We start from the raw sequence: 25,043 nt of genomic DNA on the forward strand, positions 1-25,043 counted from the left end.
GTCCCAGTGCCCAGCCTCTGGGCGCCCTTCGCCTTCCTGCTGGGACAAAGAGCCCTTTCACACCCACTGTTTTTTCCCCATTAGCTGCTGCTGCCTCCTGGTTTGGGCCAGTCCACTTTACTTAACTGTTTATACCTCGCTGCAAGGGACTTTTTATTCCTTTGAACTGCCTGTGATTTGGCAGTGAGATCCTGACTGCTGTTCCCAGGTGATGCTCAGCCTGGGAAAGGCATGAGCTATGTCATGGTTCAGCAAGGCTTTGCATTTTCTCCATTGTCCCACCCATCTCCTTTCCCCTGCAGCCCCACAGAGAAATATGCAGACCAGGGAAAGCTCTGGGAGCCTGGGGCACTGTGGAACTGTTGGCATGGGAGCATGTCTCCCCACAGGTGTCACAGACCCACTCTGGGGACTGAAATGCTGGTGCCCTCCTCCCTTCCTCTCTCTCCACCTCTCCCATGGAATTTCAACCTTTGGATTTGTTTATCTTGGCCTAGCAGACTGATGACCTCCCCAAAGAGCTTTCAGCCCTGCTGTGGGCTGCCACCCCATTGATATACCAACACATTAACCTCCGGCAGCCTCTCACCTCTGCTCTCTGCTCCAGTTCTCTCAGCTCTCCAGTGCCTCATTTCGCCTCTGAATCCTTCCTGTCCAATGCCCTTGAACTACATGCTGGAGTGGGAGGACCACACAAAGAGCATCTGAGATACTTGGATGAGACGCGTCGAGCTGTGCAGAGCCAGGCACAGCCTACTGCCACCCCTCAGTCCCTCCCTGCATCTACAGCTTGAGACATTGGGGTGAGGACCAGAAAAACTGTGCTGCCGAGTTGTGAGGGTTTTGCAAGACTGGGGGATTTCAAAACAGGTCAGGCCCCCTAAAGCCAAGTGCCACACAAATCTCCCAGCCCCCAAATCAATATTACTGACTTGTCAATGCCAGCAGAGGACAAGGCAGCTGGAGGGAAGCATGGATAGCCATGACCACATGGTGCCATCTCATTTTTGTATGAACATGCCCCATATGCAGTGCCTGGGGCTGTGCTGCCTGTGAGGGTGGAGTATGCAGTACAGGAGGACATGTGGCCCCTGCTCCACTTGCTCAGGGGATCTGGGAGCAGCACTGGAGCATCTCTGCTGCAAGACAGGCCTACAACAGGGTGACAGGCAGCAAGGGACCCTTGGGGGGCATTCATTGCATTGGTTTAGCAGTTGCTGGTCACAAGGTTGATTTATTGCCTTTCAGAGCAAGAGACAATAAAGTGAAAGCACTTGTTATCAGGGTTCTGTTATGTGATCCCTTTCTTGCAGGATGTTTTCCCTATGGTGATGTTTATTGTCTTTGTGGACTGGGCTAGGATCATCATTATGGTGAACTTCATAGTATTGCCTTAGGAGATGATAAAATCACTGGTCTTGATTCTATCATGCTGGTCCATGCTTCATGTGCTGGGCAGATCCTGCTTTAGAATGACAGAAGGGATCAGAAGGGTCAGAAGGGATCTCTAAAGACCATTGCCACAATGAGTAGGGGCACTCTCAACTAGATCAAGTTACTCACAGCCCCATCCAGCCTTAGCTCGAATGTTCCCATTGGTGATGGATGGGGTGGTCACAAAGATCATTGTGGGCACCTTTGAACTCCTCCTGGCCATTGTCCTTCTCCTTGCTGCTGGAGCTCTCCTGCTCCCTGCAGCTGGCAGAGGCACGCTTCCTTCACCTGTCCAGGACCAGGGCTGCTACAGCACCTCAAAACAGCCACTGCTGCTGCACTGCAGAAAGGAGTGGGGCTGCCATGGTCCCCCTCTTCCCCTCAATCACCTCCAGCAGCCAAGTCATCTCATGATGCAGATATTCCTCACACTCTTTTATCTGTTTGGCTGTGTCTGTCTCAGTCTGGTCACGGTGCTGCAGTCTGGGCTGAATGGTCAGCAGAGCCAGGAAGAACACAAGTGTTGGAGCCAAGGCCTGGTGGATAGAAAGGGAGCTCATCAGGTCTGGGTGGGAGGGAGCAGGGGGCTGGGGACACCCAGGGTGTCCCCCAAAGCCTCTCTGGGCACCTGCCACCACTGAGAGCCCTAAGCTCCTCTTCTTTCAGCCCCAAGCGCAGTTCTGTGCCCTGTCCTGCCCTGAGGTGCTTGTGTCTCTTCTTGGACTGGGCATTGTCTCTGTCCCTATCCAGCCCAGCATTCCTCTGCATGCACACTCACCCATCACCAGAATCCAGCTGTGGTGGGGCTGGGGATGCCTGGTGATGCCCCTGGTGACACCTCCTGTTGTGACCCATCCTCCTTGATGGTGCAGCCACCAGAGCCACATCTCCCAGCTGGCAAGCCCCAGCCTTCACCTGCACCCCTCAGTGGGTCCTGGCCATCCTCACCCAGGAGCAAGCTCACAGAGGCTCTCTTGACCAAGTGGGCAGATACCCCAGAGCCATAATTGAAAGTAATACAAGGACTGGGAGTGGATGTCCCTGGCTTACAGAGGGAGGTGTGACTTCCTCTGGGCCAGGTGGTCTGACTCTGAGCTGTTTTGCAAAGAAGCTATGAAATCTCAGGCAGGGATGAAACTATTCCCCTCTCTCCTCCTCTGGGATCCCTTGTACTGGGGCATGACGTGGCCTTGTAAACCCTGGTGATCAAACCAAACATCAATCATGTCCCCAGAACAAGTGGAAAAGATCCTGTGATTCCTGTTTCCAGCTACCAACTTGCTGGCTGCAAGGGCAAGCCCATGAGCTGGAGGGGATATGCTGGGACCCACATCTCGCTGCACCCCTGGGATTTCCCCTGGTTCACCAGAGTCCTCTGTACTCCACGCTGGAGTGCTCTGCTGTGAGTTGTGCCTCTTAAAAATGGGGCCTGTTTTCCATGAGTTAATGAAACCCAGACCCCTCAAAAGCCTTCTCTGACCTTGTTGCATATGTGCCAAGACTGGCATGGGTGCGGTGCTTCTGCCAGTTCAGCACATGCAGAACTCTACATCCAGTGCTCCTGTCCGAAGTCTTCTGGAGGCGGAAAGGGGGTGTGTTGAGGTGTGGGTATCAGTAAGTGGGAAGTGCCCTGAAGTGCTTTTCGGTGTCAATCTCGTTGAGATGGGGTTGGACTCGAGGTGCCAAGTGGGGGGAACACAGAACCACGAGCCTGCATGCCTCACCCAGCCCCTGCTCTTGGGGGGCCGCGCAGGGCCCCACTCGTGGGGGGGCCGTGGGGACAAGGCCAAGCTGCGCCCGCAAAGGACCACAGGACCCCAGGACATGCCGAGCCGGGAGGGACCCACAGCGATCATCGAGTCCAGCTCCTGGCCCTGCACAGGACACCCCAAGAGTCACACCGTGTGCCTGAGAGTGTTGTCCAAACGCTCCTTGAGCTCTGCCAGGCCGGCGCTGTGACCCCTTCCCCCGGGAGCCTGTCCCAGGGCCCGGCACGCTCCGGACGGGCCTTTCCCGAGATCCAGCCCCGCGCCCGCCGTGACTGACGGGCCTGGCCCCGCCCCCCGCGCCCGCCCCGGGACGCTGCTTCCGGCGGCGGCGGCGCGCGCACGTGTGACGTCATCGGCCCCGGAAGGGCGGCGGAGGGGGAAGGGGCCGCGGGGCCCGTCCGGTCCGAGCTCCGGGTCCGACCCCGGTCCCGTGTCCCCGCTCCCGCCGAAATGACGCTCGCCGTCTTCTTCGGGTGCACCTTCATCGCCTTCGGGCCCGCGTTCGGCCTCTTCATCTTCACCATCGCCCGCGACCCGCTCCGCATCATCATCCTCATCGCCGGGTCAGTCAGCGATGGGGGCTCTGGTGCTGCCGTGGTGTGGGACCAGGATCGGCTCCGGGAGCCGTGTGGGCGTGGCCGGGCGCTAGGAGCAGCGCCGGTGCTACTACCAGAACGATCGTGGCGGGGGCACCGATTCTGCTGCTGGTGCTGGTCCCAGTGCCTGTACGCGATCACTGTAGTCGTGACCGGGGTGCTGGTACCAGTGACGGTGCTGGTACAGGATGGGCGTGACAGGAGTGCTGGTACCAGTATGGGTGTGACAGGGTGCTGGTAGCATCAGGGGTGTGATAGGCATGTGACTACTGGCTGAGGCACCATCGTGGGTGCAGCAGACACACCAGGACTCATGCTGGTGCTGTTGTGGGCTCACTGGAGTCACCAGGACTCATGCTGATGCTGTTGCTTGCGTGGTAAGAGCACAAATATTGTTTCTCTTACTGTCACAGCCATTGGCACATTGTGGGCACCAGCATTCATACAGTACCAGTGTAGGGTTGGTAGTGGTACTGGTGCTTGTGTGCCTCTGGGTAACTGGTACCAGTACCACTGTGAGACCAGAAGGATATGGTACTGGAACTGGTACTGGCATGGATATGAGCCTGGCACGGGTGCTGGTACTGCTGTGGGCACAACAGGGCGACTGCTGCCAGTTCTGGTGACCAGTGGAGCAGGGGTGCAGGCACAGCACAGTGGTGGGACCAGTACAGGCACCAGCTGCCCAGCACTGGTACCATAATGGCACTGGTGCTGGTCAGAGAGTGGGCAAGGCCGGGGCACAGCTGCCGGTGCCAGTCCCAACACAGCAGCAGCTCCAGCACAGCACCGGTGCCAGCAAGCTCTGTCTCTTACAGGGCTTTCTTCTGGCTGGTGTCGCTGCTGCTCTCGTCCCTCATCTGGTTTATCGCAGTGAAAGCCAGCGACCCCCAGGATGAGCGGCTGCAGAAGGGGCTCCTGATTTTTGGGGTGATGTTCTCTGTGCTGCTGCAGGAGGCCTTCCGCTTCCTTTACTACAAGCTCCTCAGGTAATGGCATCTCCCCGCTGTGCCAGCACTGCTGGACAGTCTTCCCAGCCATGGTGGTGCCAGATTCCGTCTGTGAGCTGCTGGACTGGGGGGAATGTCAAGTGTGGCACGAAACTGCCTCAGTGCTTACTGGGAGCACATGGGTGGCACCTGCTTCTGTGTGTTGACCTTAGTGGGTGTCAGGTGGTGGGGCAGAGCAGCCCTAAGCTCTGGAGGATCTGGTGCCCTGACCAAGCCAGGAAACAGTCTCATTGCAGCTTTGGCAGCTCCCAGCCTTCCTGATACCATTGTCTTGAAGCACAGGGGCTTGTACTGGCAGGGAAGCACGTGCTGCACCCTGTCCTGTGTATGGACGGACACTGTGCTGGGGCTGGGCAGGCAGGCACGGGGAGGTGTCCTTCATACTCCCTAGTCTTCCTGGTTGGAAGCTGGGAGAATGCTGGGGGGAGCATGTCTGCAGGCCATGCTGCTCCCTGCGGCAGGGCACTGCCGGAGGCGGGCAGGCAGAGGGTAGCAGAGCTCCACGGAGCAGCCTCTGACACAAACTACTGCGTTTCCTTCGCCTTGCGGATCTCCGGTCCCAAGTGCTGCTGTCCTCCCCGGGCCGAGGAGCTGCCTGGCGTGCTCCTTACCTGTCACACCTCTAGTTGGCATAAATTATGAAGCCTCTCCTCTCCCAGTTTCTCCCCCGAAAGAATTTTTCTAGCTCTTCGAGCTCTTCCCTGCACCTCCTCCATTGTTTGTCAACATCTTCTCGGTATAAGTGCAGAGATCAGGTACAGCCTCCCACGCCTGCAGTGGGGCTGCTTTCCATGCGGGGGTGCTGCTTGCCTTACACCCAGCGTCCTGCTCACACCAGCCCTGCTCTGCCGGGCTGGCTGGCACCCACATTCCTCTATGGAAAATCTTTCCGTGTGGCCTCACGTGATTTTCACATGCCTGGTTTGTCTGGTGGTACAGTCACACGGAGGATCTCCGTGGTGGGTGTTGCTCGGGGAGGGGGAGGTTGCCAGGAAGGTGGCATGGTGCAGAGTGAATACTGCACCATGCCTCGGGAGGTGGCTTGGCTGTGCTGGGCTCCAGTGTGCTCTCACCCCACAGGAAGGCCATCGAGGGGCTGGTGGCCCTCAGTGAGGACGGCTGCTCCCCCATTTCCATTCAGCAAATGGCATATGGTGAGTGCTGTGCAGAGCAGAGCAGCCTGAGCACAGGACAGGGGGCGAGGCTGGGCAGGGCTGCACATGGTGCTGGGAGCAAAGAGAGATTTCTCATGCCAAAGCTGGCTGGATGGTACATGGGGTGGCCCTTGGGAGGCTCAGAGCTTAACAGTGTCCCTGTCATGACAGTGGCTGGCGTGGGCTTTGGTCTCATGAGCGGCGCCTTCTCCATGATCAATCTCCTGGCAGACGCGTTAGGGCCTGGCACTGTGGGCATCCATGGGGATTCACAGCTGTATTTCCTGACCTCAGGTGAGTAAGTGGCACCCTTCGCTCACATCTCTGCCCCACCACAGAGGCAGCAGATGAGGCGCTGGAGTTTTCCCTCTTACATTGTCTTGCCCATGCTGCACCCTCACCCACCTGAGCTCCTTACGGTCCCTTGTTACATCTCTCTGTGACAAACCCTTCTTGCTGTTCCCTGTGACTCTCCCTGCTCTTCTTTTCATGTCTCCCACACTCAAAGTCTGACCCAGCACCTCCCAGTCCAGCCATGCTGTTTCTCTATCCCCCTTTTACTGATTCATCTCCATCCCTTCCCCAAGCCTGCAGGCCAGGTCAGGTGGGTGAGTCCCTGGTGACACCTCCACTTCTCCCTGCAGCTTTTATGACCATGGTGCTGATTTTCCTTCACACCTTCTGGGGGATCCTCTTCTTTCATGGCTGCGAGCACCGGCGCTGGTGGGAGATCGCAGCAGTCGTTATCATGCATCTCACTGTTTCGGGGTCGGTGAGTAACTGGGAGTAGGGCTCTGCACTGGGACCTATATTCAGAGTACTGGTCCCATGCTGGGGTGAAACAGCCTTTGGCACTAGTGAAGCAGCTGGTCCTTCACAAACCAAATCCTGGGGTTGGTGCCACCTGTCCCACTCCATTCACTGAGGTGGTGACACTGCCACGCATCCTGTCCCTGTCCTCTCCTGCCTGCTCACCCTTCTCTTCTTGTGCCTCTTCCCGCAGTCATTTTGCAACCCCCTGTACGTGGGCAGCCTGGTGCCCTCCTACCTGCTGATGGCTGCTGCCGCTGCCTGGGCGTACCTGCTCTCGGGGGGATCTGCGCAGAACCTGCGGCGCTTCCTGCTCTGTAAGTACTGCTCCAAAAAAGGCATGGGGGACACTTCGGGTCTCATGGGGTACCAGGACCAGTGCTGGGGTGGCAAGAGGTTTTCTCTGTGGCTCAAACAAGGGCATCATCCCCTTGTCTCCCACTTTAGAGGAGCAGGGAGTTTTTGAGGCTGTGGTTAGGTTGTTGCTTCTCCTGGGAGAAGTGGGGTAAAGAGTTTGGTGAAAACTCACCACTTCTCTTCTTGGTTCCTGCAGGTTTACGGAGTGGAGCCAGCCCCCAGCCAGGATCCTGAGGCCCTGCAGGATGTTCCAGTCCCCAGCCACCCCTCCCCTCCCCTCCTATCCTGGCGGCAGGATCGGCCATCACCTTCTTTGCAATATCTTTTCTCCTGGACTGGGGGACCCTGGCCAGCCCTGGTGGGACAGGCGCTGGGGTCCAGCTGTGGCAGCCGCCGACCGGTGTGGCTGAGACTGGCTCACTCCAACGCCCCTTTGGGAGTCCCCATAAAACACCTCAGTTTTGGGGGACCCAACTTTGCTGGCCCTGCTGTGAGCTCAGCCCTAGTTAGCCTGCCTGTGACTGCCGGAGGCTTGAGCCCAAAGAAACCCATCGCTTCTCCCCCCGCTGCCACAGATGTGCTGCCCCCCATGCCAGGGCAGGGGGCCTGCGTTGCCTCCTCGCTGCAGGGTGGAGGAAGGGGCTTTGCAAAGTGCTGCCGTGCCCTGGGTCGTGGCTGGCTGCTGTAGTGCTCCTTTCTCCACCTCTCTGCCCAGTCCTGCTGCCCCAGAAGCCATGGCCCTGGCACTGCCCTGCAGTAGCGCAGTGAGCCGGCATCCTGGTGCAGCAGGATGGTGCTGGGGGACCCACGGGTACTGACAGCTCGCAGGATGGGAGGAGAAGAGGGAAAAAGACAGTATGCAAAAGACCCAGTGGACATGGAGGGTGGTGGAGGGCTTGGGAGGAGATGCAATGCCACAGCTGTTGCCGGCACAGATTTGGGAGGGGGTTCAAGGGACCATTCCAATGGATCATTGCCCTCTCCTGTTCTTGGGGATTTTCAGGCGGGTACCAGCCCTGGTTCTGTGCCACAGGGCTGGGAGGGAGAAACTGCCATTGGGCTGAAAAGGCAGTTTTATCCACAGTGGGCTTTTATACCAATAAAATTAAGTACCACAGACAAGTGGGGGTGTGTGTGGCCATCAGTGCTGCCCTTGTGGGGAGGGTACAAGCAGTGGTGGCAGTGGCCTGTGCTGATATGATTGGAGGGGGATGGTCTGGCAGTTGCAGGCCCCATTTGCCTGGAGGCTGCTGAGGGCTGGATACCTGCAGGTTCCTCTCCTCTCCCAGACAGGGCCAGTTTCTCCTGCTTTTGCCATGGCCATAAAGCTTCCTGGGACTTGGCTCCAGCTCCACAGAAGCCATCATGAAAGGTGGGAGGTAGCCATGGATCTAGGGTTGTTCTGGCTAATCTAGCTATGATAAAGCTGGGGGTGAGCTGGGTGGGGGCTGGCCAGCAAGCAAGCGGTGGCTCTGCCACCTTCAGCTCTGCCTTTCTTCAGTCCTACCAAGCTATGTTTTTCCAATGCTTTGCACAAATAAGAGGAGGAAGAAGTCCCAGAGTGATGGAGGGCAGGGCTGGGCTGTACAAGAAGCCTTTTGCTGCTTACTCTGGAGCTCTGCCCGGTGCACAGAGGCTGATGCTGTCTTTGCTGTTTGGGAAGGGGTCCCTGCACACCCCTCTCCACTGTGAGTCCAGCTTCACCAGGGCGCTCTTTCTTGCCCCACAGCTTCTCACAAAGACAGCAGAGACAGCTGGTGCCATGGGAGGATTTTACTTTTTTTTTTTTTAATAGTTTTTACCTTTTTTATAACAAAAATATCTATTGGGGCCAAATGCTGCCCCTAGACAAACAGTGCATGTGGGCAGCTCATGCAGCCAAGGGATGCGGGAGCACTGGTCTTCCTTGACCTGGGATGGGAGTGAGGGGAGGTGGAGTGGCAGGCTGAGCCTGTGGGGCTGGGACTGCCACAGAGGTGTGGAGTTTATGCGGTGTTCTCAGTGCTGGCTGCCGTGTAGATGACCTTGGATTTGGTTGGAGAGTCCAGCCTGTTGGGGAAAGAAAGAAGGGGGGAGTGTTAGACCAGGCACGGGGTCTTGTTGCCTAAAACCACTATTAAACCCCATTCTCATGCCCTGGACCCTTCTGCCTCCAAGCCCTGTCCTCCTGCATCTCTCCCTTGCTCACCGTGCATTCTGGCTGCGGTGCTTGTAGATGTACAGCAGAAAGGCCAGTGCTGTGACAGCAAAGAGCACCCCAAAGAGCACGGCCAACACATCTCCTGCAAGCCAAGCACAGGTGTGTTACTCTGGGGATGGTTCCCTGCGACTATTAGCTGAGTAAGAGGAGGCAAGGAGTAGGCTGGTAGCCCAGGGGCAGAGGAGACAAAGGAGCAGCCTTGGCTAAGCACACTTACCTGCATGAAATGAGCTGGAGTGTCCTTCTGCAAAGGAGACAAAGACCAGCGGATGAGAACCAGCAGCATGGATGCCAGAGCAGCCCTACAAACCCACTGGCTGCCTGCTCCCAGCTCAGCACATGGCTTCCACAGGACCCCAATTCCCAAGCAGGTACACCCCGTGCCCTCCTTCCCCTGCTTTGTGCCAGACCCTCTGCTACCTACCTACCCACCCTCACCTACCTGCTGTTGCTGAATCATCGCTACCTGTAATGAGAGACAACACAGTCAGGAAGTTGCCTTTGAAGTGTTTGGAGAGGGAAGTCTCAAGCCTGCAGGCCTTCAGACCCCACTTCCAAAGTAAGGCTCCCCTCAAGGCTCCCCATCACCCATGAGCAGGGGAGAGATGCCTGCCACATCCCCAGCAGCTCACAGCATCTTGCTGCAGGAAGCCCAGCTCTGACACTCTGGCAGAAGCATGAGGAAAAGGGAGGAAAAGGGAGAAAAATGGATCCCTGAACCACAGCCCACACCTGAGCTTTGCTGAGCCCAGCCAGAAACTCCCCCCACTGCTGCTGCCACAGCCTAGGGAGCAGTCAGGGTGCTGAGCACTTCAGCACCCCATGACTGCACTGGACCCCACAGGAGTCCCCAGAGAGTCACATGGGATGAGCCCAGCAAGCAGAAACTGTGGGAGCAGTTGCCTGGAGTGAGATGGTCAGCAGCTCCCAGAGAAGAGGCAGCCACACACTACACGTAGGGCACCTGGCATGGGGATGGCTTGGTGGCCCTACATGCTGGGAAGGAGCTGTGCTGGACAAATGTTTACCCAGCATAAAAACATGGCTTTTAAAGAGCTGCTTTATCATCTGTACACGGCTTGGGTGTTGCACACAGTGGCACTATCTGCGGGCTCTATCCAGGAAAGCTGCCACCTCCACCCAGCAGCTGGGGGCAGGAGCGGTTATCCCAGACTGGTGGTGACTGGAAAAAAGATCAACAATGGGCACAGAAGGTGCAACTACAAACAAAACAAGATGTGACCCCACAGCACCCCGTCTCTGTGCTCAGCAGCCCCAGGGGTAAAGCAGGCAGTCAGCACTGACGTGGGGAGAAACCCCCAACAATTCTGTGCACACAAGGCATGACCTCATCCAGGAGTACTGGGGCATTCTCCTGGCACTTCAGGAACAAGAGACTTGTGGCTTTGTTACAGTAGGGAGTTTTGTATAGAAATAGCAAAAAATGAAAAGAAAAAAAATAGAACTGGGCAACTCCCCCCTTGCCCCAGCACTGGGAGGCTTTGGAACAGCTTCTGCAAGAAAATAGGAAAAGAAAGGCTTGGAGGTAAATGGAAAATATGATAAAGTATCTAACAGGTTTACCAAAGATAGAGCATGCCAGCCTAACCTGATATCCTTCTTTGATAAGTGATGTTCTAGACAAAGAAAATGTGGTAGATTTTATCTCTCCCAGCTTCAGTGAAGTATTTGATGCAGTGCCACATGGGAAAGAGCTGGCCAGGCTGAAGACCACAGTGATTAAAAGCCTACAGCCATTAGCAAGCAGGCTGCAGGTGGGATGGTGAGGGAAGTGCCTTGCACCACAGTGTGTGGTTATCGAGGCATTGCCCAGACGCCTGGGACCAACCCTGTGCTGTTCCTATTAGTCACCTTCACAAAAGGTGTAGGAAATGCCATCAGAAAAGAAAAGGAACAGGATGTTAAACAGAAAAACCCCAGTGACCTCAGGGAGAAGCAATGGGCAAAAATTCAGTGATGCAGAGCGATAGTCACACCTGAGGATTAATAGTGATTTCTACTCATGCCTGGAAATCACCAATGCAAGAAAGACCTTCAAGGAGAAATAAAGGGTGGGCAGACAGGGATCTCTCAGGCAAGGGACTGTGTGCCTCGCCAGCACAGCTGTGAGGCCCCACTGGCAGAGCGCAGCCTTCAGGAGGGGTCCCCAGCACTGCCCTTCCTGCAGGATTTGGAGGAGGGGTGTTCACTGCAGGCTTGTATCTCTGGCAGCTCCTACTGAATTTGTCTATTGCATTTGGGATTGAAGTAGCTAGCTGGAGTGCTAGGACCTGCCTGTTTGCTCTTGACCATGCATCCCCTAGTCCTGCTACTGTTATGCCTGCAAGACTATAAGTTCCTAGAAATCAATCTTCCCCAGAGAGCATGAAAGAAGTGCAGAAATGAGAGAGTGTGGGACCCTAAGACCAGTGCTGCCACACATCACTTGCTGGGCACATCTAACCCATGCAGATGCTGTGTTTCTGTAAGAGACAGCAAAGCACTGACTCCTGCTGCTCGCCCCATCACTGCATCCCTGCAGCTGGGAGCAGCCTGGGCACACTCACACACTCCTTACCAGGAGCGTGCTTCACCAAAGGGGTGGTCTGGAAACTCGCCAGCACCCGTCGCCCATGCAGGTTCTGCACTGGCCGGTAGTTGCTTTGCAACAGCTTGTCATCATCGGTTCTCAGGCTTGAAACCAGCATTGACATCTGGAAGGAGAACAGTGTGAACAGAATAGCATCATCCTGCCTTTGGGGGCTGGATGAGCTGCAGAGCACTGGCACAGGGCACCTGCATCAGCTTACTGGGACAGGCTGGGAAAGACCCAGTGCGAAGCTCATTGCCCACACAGACCTGGTGATGAGAAAGCAGCATGGTCTGGTTGAAGATTGTCCATTTGACTATCTGGTAGCAGGGAGGGGTGGTCAGAGAGCCATTATAGTGGAAGTAGAGTTTCAGGTTGTCAGGCAGCAGACCTGCAATGTTGAATCCGGGCACCAGTGTTTCCTGTCCTGGGAGAGGAAACATAATGGGAGTGAGACTGGTACAAATTCCTTGGAGGACAGCAGCATGAAGATCGTGGGCAGTCTGGTACTGTATGTGCCACTGCAGCCACTGGAGGAAGAGCAGCTGGTTTGCTTGGGAGGCAGGGGAAAGCAGGTGGGCTGCCTGCTGCAGCCTTGCTCTGCCGAGCAGCAGGCTTCTCTGCTGGACTGCAGCCGCTGAGACAAAGCACTAGTGGGACAGGGCCTTACCCACTTCTTGGATTTCGAACAGATGCTTTAGTATTTCATGGTAGTACTGGTTCTCCCCGTGCCCAACCTGCAACAAAGAGACCCCACTGTAATGGCAAGGACAGGGGCCAAAGGGAGACAAGATGGTGATGGCAGTGCCAGCAAGAAGGTATCACCCCTTGAGAGAGGCACCCTATCCCAGTGACCCCTTCATTCTGCCCTTTCTCTCCCCTTCTTTCAAGGTGCATTTGCACCTCTGCCAGTCCCCAAAACTGTGCCCAACTCTGCCCACTCTAGTCCTATCCTCCCCCTGCTGATCCATGGAACTCACCTCCAGAAAGGCTCCCAGTACAGCCAGGCCATCTGGGTGAACCAATGCCTCTCTAAAGCTGTCGTACTTGGTGTTGTAGTGGACCACATGGATCTGGAAGGGAAACACGTAATCCCAGTCCTGGATGGGCACCACTGGGAGATGCTCACTCCCACAGGGCTACAGCCTGCTGATGCAAGGGCTGTAAGAGACATGCAGATGTGACGAGTACCCCTGTAGGGAAGGGAAAATGCTGGCGGGACCAAGAAAATCTGCTGCTGCAAAGCAGCCAGCATGAAGGTCTGCCTGCAGAAACTTCCCTGGTCAGGAACAGCAAACCAGCACTCTGTCCTGCATACCAGTGGCTCATACTGCAGAGCCAGGCTCAGTTTGATGACAGCAGCTAGAGAAGGAGGGATAAAACCAGATGGGAGCTGGCAGAGCAAGAGGACAGTGTGTACAGAGTAAACAGTCCCTGTAGCTCCCAAAGCAGGCTCACAGCTTCCAGGGAAGCTGGCTTCCACAGCCTGGGAGCTGACACAGCTCCTGCTCCATCAGCCCAGGACCAGGCTTCACATGTGTCTGGCTCAGCATCAAAATGTAGCCTCCTACACTGAACCACCACAGCTGCAGAGCTGCCCAGGATCCTGGCCAGGGGTTACAGCCTACATCCAGTGACAACCAGAGCCATGGGTGAGAAGCATCACAGCATTCCAACTCCTTCCCTGCCCAACACCACAAGGGAAAAGATGCATCCAGCACCATGAGGGCTCCTTACCTCAGCAGGAAAGCGTCGCCCATTGATGGTGTGCTCTGAGCCGGGTCCCAGCGGGGACCCCCAGTGCAGGTGCAGCTGCACAGCTCGGTACTGCTGGGCATAGCCACCAGCGAGGGCCAGGGACTCAGGCAGCTCAAGGACAACTGCGGAGGCAGAAGGAAGAGGTCAGTAAGTCAGTAATTCAACATAAAGCCCAGTCCTTTCCACAGGTACGCAAAGGAGATGTCTCAAGGGAAACAGTCACCCTGGGTTTCTAGAAACTGGTCATAACAGAAAACCTTGCTTTCCATCTCTCATGAGGCTGTGGGCAAGCCTGCCAATGTGCCAGGGTTCAACTTTTGACTTAAGGTTGTAGGAAACTGCAGTAAATACATCAGCTTCAAAAATAGCTACTGCGAAAATGCCAGAAAGTGAAGACCCCCTCCGCAAAGACTCCCAGGGCCAGCTCCAAGCCAAATGTTATCCAACAATTTATTGAGTAAGTGAGAATAATATAAAGAGACCATGGACAAAATTCATAGAGAAAGATACTGGCAGAGTGGTGGATATCTGTGAGAGCAGGGCAGTTGGACAGAGAGCTGCAACTCTTAGCAAGCTGGGACCTTTCAAATAAAGCAGCCTGTAAGTGTACGACAGCACTGGAGCTAGTGGCACAGAAGCATTAAATATTTTGAAAGCACCTAGAGCTAAAATTTTTGCTTCTTTGGATACCATAAATTCACACATTGATTTTTCTTTACTTTAATGTTGTTTATCCAGCTGTTTCGGACTTAGGCAGCAATGTGGCAAATCTAAAACTGAGTTACCTGGACATGTGGCAAAAATATCAGGAGCATCCCTTGACCCTGAGAGAGGCTGTCCTATCCTTTTAAGCACCTTTTTCCTAATTTTTAATGTAAGTTCTTTCCCTTTTCCCTTTTTAGATGAAGTGCGTCTTAGTAACATTGCCAAGCTAGGGCACAAATTCGGGATTAACCACGTAACAGGGCTGTGATGAGTCATTGGCCATTTCGGCTTCCTTGCCACTGGGTTCAGAGATAGAAAACTCAAATACAGGAAGTGAGAAACTGTTCCCTCCCTATGAATTTACCTGCTTTTATACTTCTTTTGTATAGCTAAACTATTGTTTTCCTTCTCATAATTACCTGAGTCATTTTCAGGCCCTCAAAAAATGCTTGTATAGCATAAATACCTTGTTACTGAAATGAGTAACTGTACAAATATCTTACTGGACTTGCAACTTTTTATTTATTTATGGATCTTCATAAAGCAGACCAGTGGTTGCCACAATAAAAAAAGGCATCTTATAAGCATGTGAGAAAGTACTTCCCCCCTGCCCAATGAAAATGCTCTCACTGCTTTCCTAAACACCAAGCAACACCAGATTCCAGGGTGTCTAAAATAGCAACCACTGAGCTCAACTAGTTTAACTCTGCAGGCACATTAGGGCAGGAGGCCACAATATAGAGCTCTGCGCATGCACCACGCAGCTGATCTGGCCATACACAGCAAGTCTGACCTGTCAAGTTTGCTGTATACACAGGTCAGCTCCATCTCGTTGGCTACCAGGGCAAGGAGGTGCCTTATCACACCGTCAGCAAGTTCTTAAGTCCCTTTCTCCATAACCTTTTCTTAGCCTGGGGACTGGCAGGCACCAGTGTGCACAACACGTTCTGCTTCCTCCAAGAAAAAGCTGGTAGCAACCAGGTCCAACCATCCTCAGCTCTGGAAAGATGTGGTTTTTGTCCGTATCTGGCATACTGAGGCTGATACTAAAATAACATGAATAAGTTCTGTCCAGAATTTTACAAAAACCATCTGATACTGGAGAAGGGAAACAAAAGACCTATAAAAAAGTTTTAAGGTCTTGAGATAGAATCCTTAAGTACAAAGTAAGATGGTCAAAGCTGTGCCCTAAAAGACAGATGTAGGTAGCTTAAAGGTTAAGCCACATCCAGCAACTGATGAGTCCTTTGAAAGTGAAATGCAGGGGAGGAAGCAGTGGCTGAAAACCTGCATCAGAAATACCAGAGACACATTTTTAAAGAAAATGTGGAGTTAAAAAATTTCTGAAGCCAGCTCCCAAATGCTTTGGACATCTCGGGGCTTCTCACTTTGTCCAAGAAAACACATGGACCTGCAAAATTTCTACAGCCTGTTGCTTCTGTTTTGGCCTAGAAGGCAACAGGGCTGCAGCCTGCAAGACTATTTCCTTCCCAGAGCCCAGGGGAAGGGTGTCAGAGAAGCCTGGTCCTGCTGGGGGAGTCTGAGTGTCCTCTGTTTGTGCTCCAGCCCCTGCAGGTGCCTTTGCCCCTACCTGTGTGCCCATTGTTCTTCAGCTTGAGCTGCTTGTTGGCAGGCAGGCTGTAGCCAGAGAGCTGGATTGGCCGCAGGTCAGGGCTGAAGGTGGCCTGAGCTGTGTCAACATTGATGGGTGACTGCTTGGTGCCCCCACAGTCCGAGTAGTCCGTACTCCAGTGCTTCAGGTCTGGTGCAAGAAGGAAGGGAGGAACTGTCAGTGAGAGCGCCAGGAAGAGGACACCTCCAGAAAGAAGGTTTGGGGGTATTGGGGAAGGGGACAGGCACTGGCCAGGGAATTAGCCATGCACATAAGGTTAGCTTCCATGAAGTTAGCTTGGGAGCAGCTTTATGCCAACATGTGACTGAATGCAGCTGTATCAGGAAAGGTCTCGGAGCATGGTGAGCTGCCAGGAAAGTCTATTTTTGGGGTGTTTAGGAAGAGTGCAAGAAGATCATTTACAAGTGGACTTGGCAAGCTGAGGAGCTGCTGCCCTGCAGCTCATCACACACTTGCTGCCTTGAACAGCCTGGCCTCTGGTAGGTATTGCCCCTGCTGCTGCTTGAGCAAGGTACCACAGTGCTCCTGGGCTCTGTTACAAAGGGCCAGCTCGCATGGCTCAGTTGGCCACAGAAATGGACGCCTCTCCCCAGTGCCACAGCTGTGATAAGCACAGCTGATGCCCCAGAAACCTCCCTTTGCACAGCAGAGGTCTGCTTCTAGCATGTCATGGGCCAGTGCAAACCCAGGCTCATCACCAGGCAAGCCCCTTGCAGGACCCCTGTAAATACGGAGCTGGGCTTTAGCAGCTGAGCCAAACCCCAGGGTGATGGTGCAGTAGTAAGGGGTGCATCTGTCACAGCACTGTGGTGGTGCCCATCATGGGTGCTGTGGAGAGGCCCCCCAAGCCTTGATGGGAGGGCAGGGCCAGGCAGGATGGGAAGGGAGGGTGACAGAGGGCAGAAGTGAAGACAAGCTAATCCCTGGGCTGGTCAAAGTCCCAGCACGGGGAGTCCAGCCTGGGGAGTGCAGCCCTTTCCCCCACTTGGCTTCCCACAGGGTCAGGGGAGCTCTCGTTCAGGGAGGATCCGTTCCCAGAGGGGCATCCCCCCACACCCAGGGGCTAGGAAAGCCCTCATTGGAGCCGCTGCTTCCTGGTGAAATCAGAGCAACACCTAGTTCTTCAGCCCATCCACGCCTGAGTGCAGGCACTGTGTCAGGGTCAGGCAGGAGGGAAGGGTGAGTCGTGGAGTGTGCACAGAAGCCCTGTAATCATTAACCATGGCTGGCTCAGGCCCAGGATTTGCTGGGTAGTAGGAAAAAAGCAGAAGTAACTGCAGGGTATTTACCTTCATAGCTCCAGTGGCTGTGGCCTTGAAAAAAAAGAAAAGAAAAAAACCACATGAATGGAAGGGAAAGGTTGTCAGCAAACACGTCTCTGCTAGGCAGCAGGCCTCTGTGCTCCCACTGCCGTCCATCCATCCCCCTCCTCGCCTTTGCTTTCCCACTTCTCCCTCTGTCCCAACAAGAGGCATGTTCCCAGAGGGTACTGCCTCCTCAGAGCACGGCCAGGTCCCCTGCAGTTGTCGGTCAGAGGGAAAACTCCATGCCTGACATTTTGGCATTGTCCTTAAAAAGGAAAAATCAGAGGTATTGGCTTCCATCACTGAGCAGCTGTACCAGCAGCTGCTCCAGAGCAGCCAAAGCCTCCCACTGCCTCAAGACAAGGCACTTCACAAGTGCAGCTCCCCCACTCCACGAGGAATTTGGGCAGCAAGATGCACTGCACCATGCAGACGCCCTCCTCCCACCTGGGAAAGCTGCCTGGGACTGAGAGCAGAGGAAGAAAAGGAGCATCAAAACCTTCTCTTTACATCAGCGAGTGCCCCTGCGGTAGGCATGGGCTTTCACAGGAAAATGTGCCAGGCCAAATGCTCAGCTCCTGTCCCCAGCTGTAACTCATATAACCACCCAAATGCCCACACAGAGCTGTGTAAAGTCCTACCATGCAAAACCCTTTCCTTAGGAAAAGCAGGAGGGAGGATGGGGGATCCTGTGCCAGGACCTCTGCTCTTCTTGTGTCACCCATGGGTCACACAGTGACCACAGCAGGGCAAGATGTGATCTGAGTTTCCCACAGCTGGTGGTGTGCCCACTGTGCAGATCTAGAGGGGACAAAGCCCTCCTGGGAAGGTCCTGAGAGTACCCAGTACTCAACAGGCTGGCCCTTGCACTGTCACTCTCCTCCAGAGCTGTCAGCAATGCCCAGATTCCTGGCACATCACTGGAGCTAGCCTTAGGAGTGCACCAGAGCCTCTTCTCAGATGTCCTCGACCAAACACCTTGGCTATCACCAGCCCTTCTAAACAACCAGCTCCAGACAAAGGGATGTGGGACTCAGATTGCCCCAAGCAAGGAAACATGGCACAAAAGGATTATGTGCCTGCTCTAACTGGCACAATATGTAATTCATGGGTTCCTCCTAACTTGTCCTTACCAGGAAGCTTGTCACTGCAGACAGGCTGTTGGCACTTCTCAGATCACGAGTGCAGGAGCAGAGAGTGCCAGACTGGGACAGGTTTGGGGCAAAGGGGGGCATTCATACAGCAGCAATGACATGGAGGAGCATTTAAGAAGTACAGTTGAGCCCCAATATAATCTCTGTCCCTTGGTGGGGCCATCTGCCTGCCAGCCTCACCAGGATGCTGGAGGATCTCAGCAGGAGCTGCTCCGGCCCCGATCCCTGCTGCTGACAAGAGCTATCGACACCCACTTGCTATTAATAGGAGTGGATTCCAGCTCAGGGGTGAGAAAGGAAGAGGCAAGCTTTCCCAGGCCCAGATGTCCCATGCAAGGCCCTAAGCCCAGCAGGATCCTGCCCTCCACTCAGTGAGGATCCAGGCATGGGCACTGCTGGGGGTTTTGGAGCATCTGCTGCTCAGGGGAGTGGATGACCACAGCCAAACCAGGCTGGGAAGGGCTGGAGGGTGTTTAGGGGCACTGTATGTTGCGGAGATGGGAACAGATCTCAGGGCTCCCTCCAGTATGACTGGTGACTCACCTCTGTCGCATTACTGACGCTTAGGAGCAATGCTCAGGGATCTCTTGGGTATTCCCAAAGACAAAGGAAGAAGGAGCAGCAAGCAGACGACTGGGCAAGCCGCAGCTGCATGCACCAGGACACATGTGCCCCAGGACAGACTGCAGTGCCCTCTCCATGCCTGCTTGCATGGTACTGCCCAGGCATGCACCCAGCTGTGCTACAGCAAGCTGAGATCCATTTATCCTGCCCACTTTGCTCACACAAAGGATTCCTGCTGTCCAGACACTGACTGTGCATCAAAATTGAGAGAAGATAGACCCTCCTCTGGAAACACCATATGTCTTTTCCCACTCTGCTCCCACTCTCCTACCCCTTTGGGCACTATCTGCACACAGAAACACTCACTTTGGGGCAGTCCTGGCACAGGTGAGGCACAGCACCCCGGGGGTGGCACACGGTGCCTCAGTTCACTGCACATGCCTCAACTGGCACAGCCCGCCCCAACACCCCACTTTTTGCTCACCTACAGGGACTCTGCCTTGACAGAAAGCAGCTCAAACATCGTATCACCGGTTGAGCAATAGCCCTGTGCTGACACCTGCCCTGCTGTGTCAGCACTCTGACAATTACCTCAGCTTCCCACATCTCCCAGCACACATCTGTTCCCACAGCTGCGGGGGCTCTGGACCCTCCTTGCAGCCTCCTGCCAGCTCAGCTCGGCAGCTTTGGACACCCCGAAGGCTGCAGCTGCACCGAGGAACCAGTTCAATCCACCCCACCACAACAGACTTCCCCAGGGATGTCTTGGCATCAAATCCAGACGGATCCATGAGCTCTTATCCATCCACTGAAGCCCCCGTGGGTGCGTTTTCCCACCCCGTGGTTCTGGGTGCAGTGATGGCACAGCCAGGCCGCCCTCTCGGGCAGGCATCTCTCGAGCGCAGCCGTGCAGGGTTGGGCCCCCGTGGCGCACGCACCGAGCGCTGCAGGAGAGCGCCGAGGCGAGCCCAGCTCGGGCGCTGGGTCAGGCTCTCAGCATTCCCCCATGCCCCGGCACGGCTCGGAGGAGCCCTGCGCTAACTGCTCCAATCCCTTCCACCTGGGGGCCTTTGCAGTCTCGCAGCCATGAACATTAACCCACTGCCCTGCCCAAGTGTTGATTTGCATAATTCAGTCTGCCTCCCACACTTCCCGCCGGAGCACGTCTTCTCCTTCGGAAAGCTGTGTGATGCCAGGTCTCCCTTCTGCTGAACTGCTGCCACTCACCACAAAAGAACCTCGGCAGCGGATGCTGCAGCTCTCTGCATGCCCTGCCTTACCTCTGAGCACCCACTGCCCGGGCAGGGACTGCAAAGCGCTCCCGAAAAAGTGGGGGGAAACAGCCCTGGTGATGCGATACGCACACCGGGAGATAACGCGCAAGAAGAGGGTTCCTTGCAGGGGTTCCTGCGGGAAAACACAGTAGGGTGCTGACAGGAGCTGCCTGCCCTTGCAGGCGAGAACGCCTCCGTGCTCAGCCGCGCAGAGCCCCCCGGTTCACCTGAGTACTGCCTGCCGCCTGCCTTTCCCCAGCAGCCCGCGGTCCAGCCAAGTTTCCCACGAGTTTCCCCCCTTTACACCCTCCCTTTGTGCTTTCTCCCACTGTTCTTTGCTCCCACTCAGCCCTCCCATTCTGGGATACAGGCTTTGCTGCAAGTGCCAGCTCCCTTCCCTCCTTGATATCCAACACCATCCAACAACACTTTCCTGCCGAGTTCAGGCAGACGCTGCTATTACCAGCGTGCTGCTCCGCATGTCCTGCAGCCAGGGAGGAAGGGTAGGAGCAGCTTTTGGTAGCGTGAGGAGCCAGCTCAACCACTGGATGCTGTGAATCACTCATAGGAAAGGCACTGATGCAGCAAGTGAGACCTAAGAGAGACCTCACCAAGGGCACACAGGGATGGACTGTGCACCCAAAGGACTCAGGATCGTTTGCACAGACCAGGAGGCAACCTTCAGCAGAGCCAGACAATAAGGAAGGGGATCAGAGGGTTTGCCCTATAGGCCTGCACCTCCCATCCTGAGTTTTTTCATATATTAGGCTCTGTGCAGTCTGATGGTGCTGCTGGATACCTGACAACCCTGAAACACATGTGCTGCTCACAGCATGGATGCTGCCTGACAGCAACACAGCCACTGCTGTGAGCTTGAGCTCCAGAAGTTTGGATGGCTCGTGTGTGGCAGGCAGGACAGCGGGCTCCCTTCTAGCTTTCCCATCCTGCTCTCTTATTGGCCAGGCACACGGTGCCCTGTGCTCAGCCACGGGGAGTGCTGGCATGCTGCCAGAGCCTCCTCTTCCGACTGGGAGCCAATCCTGAGCTATACCAGTGTCAAAGTCCCATGGGATGAGTTCAGCTTGCAGATGCCAGACCAGGACCACCTTTCTGTGCCCTGTCTCTGGATCAGTTCCAGGCTATGGAGAGATCAGTGGAGCTCATGGCCCAGAAAAGAGGGTAAGTGGGGTGTTATTCCCCAAGGGTCAGTAAGCCAGGAGGTACCAGAACATGCAGAGATGCGCTGAGTGCAGGTCCCAGAGTAGGAATCAGTCACAGCAGCCGGGTCCCAGCCTACAAAACATATCCAAACACCACATCCCTTGAAAGCAATAACCTGATCATGGTACCCGGACTGTGCTCATGCTGCCCAAAGCCAGCTCTCCAGTCTGTGGCAAACATGGCACAGGCAGAGGGTCTGGGCAGGGGGGTGCATAACCTGAGCATCCTTCTGCCAAGTCCCACAGGAAACATGTGTATGGAAGGGCTGTGTTGTCCCAGCCCCACCTCCTCCCTGGTTTCTCCCTCCAGATACACCCCCGTGCAGCTGCACCCATGTACTTTCAGCCCAGGACACCACCCCATGTGCTGCCCATGGGGGCACTGATCCCTCCCAAGCCTGGCTGCATTAAAGCCCCTCTGTGTTTATAAACTCTGACCCACTGAAAATCTTTGGGATCAGCTTTTAATCTGCCACTGGTAGCACAGGTCGCTGCAGGGATTGTTCTTTGTTCTCCCGAGGCTGTGGAGATCCTGTTCTCTTTGGGCTGTGGAGCCCAAGACTGTACCAGCTCCCACCGAGAGGGGCGAGGGTTTGGGTGGAGGAAGACATAGGGCAGGCTTTACTCCTAGGCACATTCCTGCTCCTTCTGAACCCAGCTGCCCCAGTAGGTGCTGGGGGAAGCAGGAAACAACCAGAGTGCTGCAGAGAAAGGGCCATCCCAACAAAAGGGATAAAAATGGGGAAATCCCAGAGAACAGATCAGTGCTTGGAGCTGGGGAGAGACATGAATAAGGAGTATTAAGCAAGAAAAATAGGTTCTCCTGGAAGTAAAGGACATCAGGGAATGACCAAGAGGAGGACACTGAGAGCAAGATACATTTGAATGGCAGGGAGAGGAAATAGGGAGAGAGAGTTACTGTCTCCCAAAGACACACTTAGTACAGGACTCAGGTCTCTGGGCAAGCAGAGTCTTCTCAGAGAGCAACCTCACAACAAATCCCCAAGCACGTGCTGAGTGCCCAGGGCTGGGGGGCCACCAGCCCTGCCTCATGCACAAGCCTCAAGGAAGAGGGAACCATCTCATCACCCAGCAGAGGTGCTGAGACACGCAGCTCTTGGCACCTGGCAGGCGCCTTGGAGGGTTCCAGCCATGACCTGCTTCCCATGGGATTCCATCCAGACCTTCAGCCTTTAACACTGGTATAGCACGGGCTAACTTGCCTGTTCCCTACCGACCTCCTGGCCACCTCCTTGCCCCTTCTCCATCCCAGTCCTCCCACCCACCCCTCTCAAACCTCACTCAGTGTCCAGCCCCTTGGCCAGCACAGCACACCGGTATGCTGGACACCCAACACCCTCCCACCCTGTGGCCTGGGTTACTTAATCTCTGTGGCAAGAACCGTCTGCATCTCCATCTCTGTCCAGTGCTCAGCCCGGCAAGAGTGGTAAGAAGAGTGATTCATTGCAATAACAAAAGCAGCTCCTGGCACCAAACTATTCCCAGTCCTTACCACAGGGCAGTGGTCCTGGCACAGGTCAGGACAACTCCTTACCAGAGGCAAAACCAAGGACACGCTATGAGGCTGAGCCCAGGAAACAAACCTGTGGGCAAAGAGGGGACAAGGTGCATAGCGAGGGACAGCAACATCCCAGTGCAGCACTCGTCCCCAGGCAAGAAAATCCACAGCACTCCCCCAAAATCCCCGCAGAGCCGTGGTAGTGCCGTAGCCTCCAGTCAGAAAAGGGACCAAGACCAAAGATCCAGGACTTTTCCCCTGAACCTCTAACTCTGAAAGCCCCCATACCACCAGCAAGACATTTCACGGAGAGGAGGAGGGGCACACAACCCTGCAGTCCTGCGTTCTGTCACGTCCCCCGTCCCCCATCGTCAGCAGTGGAGCAGCCCCCCTCCAACTCTGCAGCAGGACCAGACCCCGCTCTTGGCGGGCAGGGGGGGACCAGATGGATGCAGGGCAGCCCAGCCGACACGCTGCAGGGTAAGGGGGACCGGCCATCATTCACCGCGCCAGGGTGCAGGGCTGGAAGCTCCGGGCGGTCCGCGGGAGCAAGCAGGGACTGCTTGGTGCACAACCCTTGTACCCCCATCTCAGGAAGTCCTGACCCCCTCAGTTTGATGCAAACGGGACCCAGTGAGGGAAAAGGGCTGCGGACAAAGCGAGGGCCCAGCCCTTGGGCAGGGGTCGGGCCAGTCGGGAGTTGGCGGGAGCAGGGACAAAGGCAGGGACGTGCTGGGGGGTGCAGCGCCCGCAGCTGGGCGATGCTGGGGGAACACATCTCCACAGGGGCACTTCACCCTGGGGCGCACCTGGAGCCCTAAAAAGGGTGCAGTAGGAGGTAGAGCAGCCCCCCTGCCCCCAAACCAAGCAAGGGGAGAACTCCCTGGCAGTGGGGACACCTCTCCACAAAGCATCAGACACGCCAAATCCAGCACCCCTTGCACTGGGGCGCTCCACTCATCAAGGATTCCCAACTCAACAAGAGAGGGAACCCTGCACATCAAGGTACCCCATGTATCAGAGACCCCAAACTCAGTATCGGGGTGCTGGCACGCATCAGGGTGCTCAGGCACCGGCCATCCCTAACTAAGCTCCGAGGCGCCTCACGCACGGGGACCCCAAAGGCAGCAGCGAGGTGCTCTGCGCCTCGTGGAGCCCCGCACACCGAGGGACCCCTGCTCACCTTTCCCGGGGGAATGCGGGGGATCCTCGCCGCCGTGTTCCTGGTCGCTCTCGCTGTCGGAGCCAGCACGGCCCAGGGCGGGCAGGAGCAGGAGCGGGAGAAGGAGCGAGACCCGCAGCCCGGCGCGGTTCATCTCCGGCAAGTGCGCGGGTGCGGGACGGCGGCTCCGTGCCTGCCCGCCCGCCCGCCCGGCCGCACGTAAGTGAGAGCGGGCGGGGAGGAGGCGGCGGCTCTGAATCACGCCTCCGTTACCTTTTATAGGGGCTGGAGCCAAAGTCTGCCGCCGCACGGTCCGGCCAGGTGAGCCGCCCGACGCGGGACTCGAATCCGGGGCTCCCCACGGAGGTGTCCCTACCCCACCCCAGTCCCCCACCGGGACATGCGGTGGAGCAGGGGGCGGGGGGCCCCAGTCGGCTCCTCAGTCTCTTCAGCCATGGGTGTCCCTTCTCCTCAGTGATGGGTCAAGGAGCCCTCAAAGGTGAGCGTCCCTCTCCCCAGCAGCGGGTGAAAGGCTCCTCAGCAGTGGGTGTCCCCTCTCCTCAGTGACGAGTTTGGGATCTGTCAGCCAAAAGGTTTCCACTCTCCTCAGCAGTGGGTGAAACCTCTCCTCAGCAACAGGGTTGGCACCCCGCACCCATGACTGTTCCCTCTCAGTGGTGAGTGAGGAACCCCTCCATCATGGGTGTCCTCTCTCCTCAGAGACGGGTGAAAAGCTTCAATACTGGCTGTCCCCTCTCCTCAGGAATGCTGCTGGGACCCTGAGCAAAGGGCCTCTCAGTGGTGGGTGTCCACTCACCTCAGCAATGGGT

The 25,043-nt window shown here is 55.8% G+C and overlaps 2 protein-coding genes across 2 annotated transcripts; one reads left to right on the forward strand and one right to left on the reverse strand.

Moving 5' to 3' along the window:
- The first annotated feature begins 3,554 nt into the window (after positions 1-3,554).
- LOC138103602 (gamma-secretase subunit Aph-1b-like) lies at positions 3,555-8,252 on the forward strand. The gene is made up of 7 exons (XM_069002019.1): positions 3,555-3,766; positions 4,618-4,788; positions 5,890-5,963; positions 6,135-6,257; positions 6,608-6,735; positions 6,967-7,090; positions 7,327-8,252. Exons 1-7 carry the CDS (start codon positions 3,654-3,656, stop codon positions 7,362-7,364), a joined length of 771 nt encoding a protein of 256 aa, XP_068858120.1. The 5' UTR covers positions 3,555-3,653; the 3' UTR covers positions 7,365-8,252.
- A 636-nt stretch (positions 8,253-8,888) lies between these two features.
- Positions 8,889-24,417, reverse strand: LOC138103431 (carbonic anhydrase 9-like). Its single transcript, XM_069001725.1, has 12 exons — positions 24,235-24,417; positions 17,306-17,329; positions 15,975-16,145; positions 13,658-13,800; positions 12,901-12,993; positions 12,591-12,657; positions 12,190-12,347; positions 11,909-12,044; positions 9,773-9,796; positions 9,548-9,574; positions 9,319-9,412; positions 8,889-9,179 (listed from the first exon to the last, which is right to left on the reverse strand). The coding sequence occupies exons 1-12, from the start codon at positions 24,365-24,367 to the stop codon at positions 9,116-9,118; spliced, it is 1,134 nt and encodes a 377-aa protein (XP_068857826.1). The 5' UTR covers positions 24,368-24,417; the 3' UTR covers positions 8,889-9,115.
- Between the last annotated feature and the right edge of the window lie 626 nt (positions 24,418-25,043).

This window comes from Aphelocoma coerulescens, assembly GCF_041296385.1.
Source record: "Aphelocoma coerulescens isolate FSJ_1873_10779 chromosome Z unlocalized genomic scaffold, UR_Acoe_1.0 ChrZ, whole genome shotgun sequence".
NCBI lineage: Eukaryota > Metazoa > Chordata > Aves > Passeriformes > Corvidae > Aphelocoma > Aphelocoma coerulescens.